Source organism: Nematolebias whitei, chromosome 11, assembly GCF_014905685.2.
Source record: "Nematolebias whitei isolate Nwh7 chromosome 11, NemWhi1, whole genome shotgun sequence".
In the NCBI taxonomy this organism is placed as follows: Eukaryota; Metazoa; Chordata; class Actinopteri; order Cyprinodontiformes; family Rivulidae; genus Nematolebias; species Nematolebias whitei.
In genome coordinates, this window is record NC_056508.1 from 20704251 (window position 1) to 20708186 (window position 3936).

General features: G+C 41.2%; 1 protein-coding gene across 1 annotated transcript in view; it reads right to left on the minus strand.

The window, feature by feature from the left end:
• Positions 1–648: 648 nt before the first annotated feature.
• Positions 649–3936, minus strand: part of ptges3b (prostaglandin E synthase 3b (cytosolic)) — a 9051-nt gene continuing 5763 nt past the window's right edge. The window contains exons 6-8 of the mRNA XM_037683989.1: positions 1851–1907; positions 1679–1706; positions 649–1598 (exon numbers count right to left, since the gene is read on the minus strand). Of these exons, the coding sequence (XP_037539917.1) occupies positions 1579–1598; positions 1679–1706; positions 1851–1907 (105 nt within the window). The 3' untranslated portion in view covers positions 649–1578. The remainder of the gene's footprint in view (positions 1599–1678; positions 1707–1850; positions 1908–3936) is intronic.

The following is a 3936-nucleotide window of genomic DNA, read 5'->3' on the forward strand; positions in this document are numbered from 1 at the left end:
GACGTCGTGTTAGCCCCGTTAGCATTAGTCTTACGACACAATGGATAGACAAAATCTTTGAACTTAAAAAGTCTGTCCTTCATGCACAGGAGTGCAGAGGATCCCACAGTGCAGCTATAGGAACCTGGAACAAGCCTCCACAAGTGAGACAGCATCGCAGGTGACTAATGCTAATAAATAACATTTAACACCTTTAATTTAATATAAGTTAAAGTGCTATGCATATGGCTGTTACCGAATATACTTCACCAGATCTTACACAATTTTTGTAGCAAATAAGCCTAAATAAAAGGGCTATGTTTGACAAAGGAACGTATATAAAAGATCAGTATCAGCCAAATGTTTTAATATAATCGGACAGATATAGATTTAAGAAAATATAAAATTATAAATTTTAAACATTTTTCAGTACCTATAAAATCTTAATTCAGTAATTCATTACGTATCTGGACATGCATGATCTCCTGCAGTCATCAGGTGGTGCTGCAGCACCCCCCACACCCTTAATTCCTGCTCCTTGCTCCAATCATCTTCTGCACAAAACTTTCCACAGAAGATTAAAGTTTACAATCTAACCAGTTTATTCAAGGGGGGGGGGGGGGGAGAGGAGGAGGAAAAAAACAAAAGCATCGTAATGATTCTTAAACAGTTTATTAGAAAGATGTAGACAGTAAAAAAAAGAAATAATTTCCACTATAATAGAACATCACTCGTCTCCCTTTACAGTTTTGGTCATCACTGGTTGCAGTTTTGTTTCGACACTCCCTCACCTGCAAGGGACAAAAGATAAAACAAACCCAGGAGGATAGCAACAAACCACGTCATGTTGAGGCCACACCAAGTTTTGAGCCCCTCTGTAAGCTGAAACATTCACCTCTTCTGTGAAACGTGCATGTTAGGCAGGTATGAAGTGAGAGCTGATCAAATAGGTAATCAATTAGTACGGAAAAAAACCACTGAAAAGATGCAGAGAGATATGCAACGACGTCAGGCTTCAAATTTTACAGATTTTTACAAGGGAAACATGTAGACTGTAAAGTGAAGTTGTTGATACAGATCCCAAATATCTAATTTACAGCACATGGAAGGCTTTAGAGAAACCTCATCAACAAACGCATCTACCGTTTTAATTTTGACGCACTACACTCGTCGACCAACTTAAAAAAAACACATTAGGAAGAAGTGGGTCTGATCATTTTTAAACTACAATTAATTTGGAAACAGTAAATCTTTGCTCTCAACATATATTGCTCAGATGAGTACAAGTTTACAGCGCCCCCCCCAGCCCCAAGAAATAAAAAGGTGTGCTTGGTTGTAATATTTAACGTTAAAAACAAGATTCCTGAAAAGGTGCAGTACAGCAAATGGATGTGGAAATAGCTGCTCTGTACAATACCATGCAAATCAACCTTGAGTAGACGACTGGTCCAACAGTTTGGAGCGGAGGCTATGGATTTAAATATGGCTACGGACTCATATGTACAGCCGTTTGTCACTGCCTTCAGTTTCAACATATACATTTGTTAAAGATTCCTCTTGTCCCCCGTTGTTCCCCTTTCTTTAGAAGTCGACAGGTTTCTACTCCAAGTCTGGCATTTCTGAAGGAAAAAAAAAAAGAACGACATTTTTCAGTCACAAATTACAGCAGAACTAGTGTGTACAAAAGGCTCAGACTTACTTTCATCGTCACTATCTGCAGAGTCGTCCTAGAGTAAAAACAGGGAAGAGAAAAATGAGGTTGATCACCACTACACTCGACTGCCCAACATCTGATGATGACGTAACTCTGCTTAATGAGACTGCACTGATGACAGTAATGGTTTGAAAAGAAGTGATGAAAAGATTCTTACTTCATCTGCACCATCTAGATCACCCAGGTCGTCCTCTCCTCCCATGTTGTTCATCATCTGGAACATAAAAAAAGACAGCACATATTTTGTTAACAGAGTACTAAATGCTACAGATTCAAGAGACTTCCAGTCCAGTTCCTGCAAGTTCACAGCATACTTCAACGAGACAACTTACAGATTAAAGGCCAGCGTTTCTAAACGGTTTTGGTGACTGGGATGAGTAGATCTACATTCAGGGGGAAATGATCAACACTTAAAAGTAAATAATTGAGCTACTGGTGGCATCGCATCCCTCAAGACTGATGCCTCTGCTGTTCACAAACCTTAAAGCCCCCCGTATATTCCCACGTACGTCCATACGCAGAGGGGTACACGTACTGCAGAGGTACGAGCGTACCCCCCAGGGCATGTCCGTGCAAAGCTCAGTTTTTACGACCACGTACGCGGTGTCGCACAATAAACTGCCCAGCGACGCACTGTTTTGTATGTGACACCAATGTATTAAATTCCCCTTCTTCATCCCTGATATGGCTTTTTCTTTTGTTTTTTTGCCAAGAGGCAGTGATCTCTTCCTCCTCCGGTGATGCAATGACTGAAATGGAGACAAATGAAGGAATTTGTCACGAGCGAATTAAACTCAGGTCCAGCGTGGCTGCGGGAGGGTCTGGAGAGTTCCTGGTGGGCTGGTCTGATGTGTGGGCTGCAGAGCCAGCGCTCCCTGTTTTATTTTTTAATTTTTAGATCTTTTTATTAACAACATATAAACACAGAACACCGCTGTGGCTGAGGCTGCCAGCGCTCGTTTTTTTGTTTTTCCCCAGACCTGTCAATCAATCCAGTAGGCGTGTCAGCAAATTACCAATCGGCGATCTCAATTTGTCCCCAAGGTAAACGCCCCTTGTCTGTGAAGCTGCTCTGCAGCTGCTCAGGGTGTACGCTGGAGTCTGAACCCTCTGCGTACAGTACACGAGTACGTACACGTGAATGGACGTACACGGGAGTATACTGGGGGCTTAACACTCAACAGAACAAGATCTGAGTACATAAGCGTATCCTGTCATGCAAGAGATTTGGACTTATCTAATCAGGTCTCTCTTGTAAATGAATCCCCGAGGCTCAATGGGATTAACCTGTATAAATAAAGGTTGAATGACTTATTCATACAACTTCATCGTACTTGCACCATTACAACTATTATGTTGTTGTTTACCATTTTCTTTTGGCCCTTGTAAACATATTTTCTTTATCACTTGTTGGTACTTTATTTTGTACCTTTGTGTTAAATTGTAAGTACCGTCTTTGTCTTTTGTCTCCCTGCGGTTTATATGCAGGAACATCTCATTTATGTATTTTTTTCCAAAATTTATATTTTTATATTTTATTTTGAAGGACTTCCTGTTGTCTGTAGCTTCCTGCCACTGACTAATATTTTCCTGACAGAGCTGGGTGCTGGTGGCTCACAGTATCCCACCCCTCATGGGGCAGGCGTTTGTGACACTAAGAGAATACCCTGAGGTAATCAGATGTACGACGACTCTTACTCATGGTTTCAAATACTCAACCATAACTCCACCCACTCTGTCATCATGTGACCAGAAGTCTAACCTGAATGACCAATGAGGTACTCTCAAGGACCATCCCTCAAAATAGATGTGAATTAATTTTTTCAGATAGTTCCTGTGTTGTTACCGGTTTTTGCGCTTCATGCACAGCTGCAGCCGTAAGCTGCATCAACGCGTGTCAATGGTCAGGATTGGAGACGCAAAAGCAGTCAAGTCTGGTAAATGTTTTGATAAAAGTTTTTAAATTCTTTGTGTGTGACACCTTTCTGTGTCGGTAAATTTGCGTTTAAATACTGGGATCTCATTTTAAAGCCACATCCAAACACGAAGTGGAGAAAGGAGTCCCCCCCCCCCCTTCAGTCCATGAGAGCTCAGCGGTGGATAAGTCATCAGATTTATTTTTAAAAGCAGTCAGTCAAGACTGGTACATATTTAAATAAGTTAAAAAACATCTTTGTGTACAGTAAATATGTTTAAATGCCAGTATCTCATTTAAACAGCGGAGGAGACAGACGGGGGGGGGG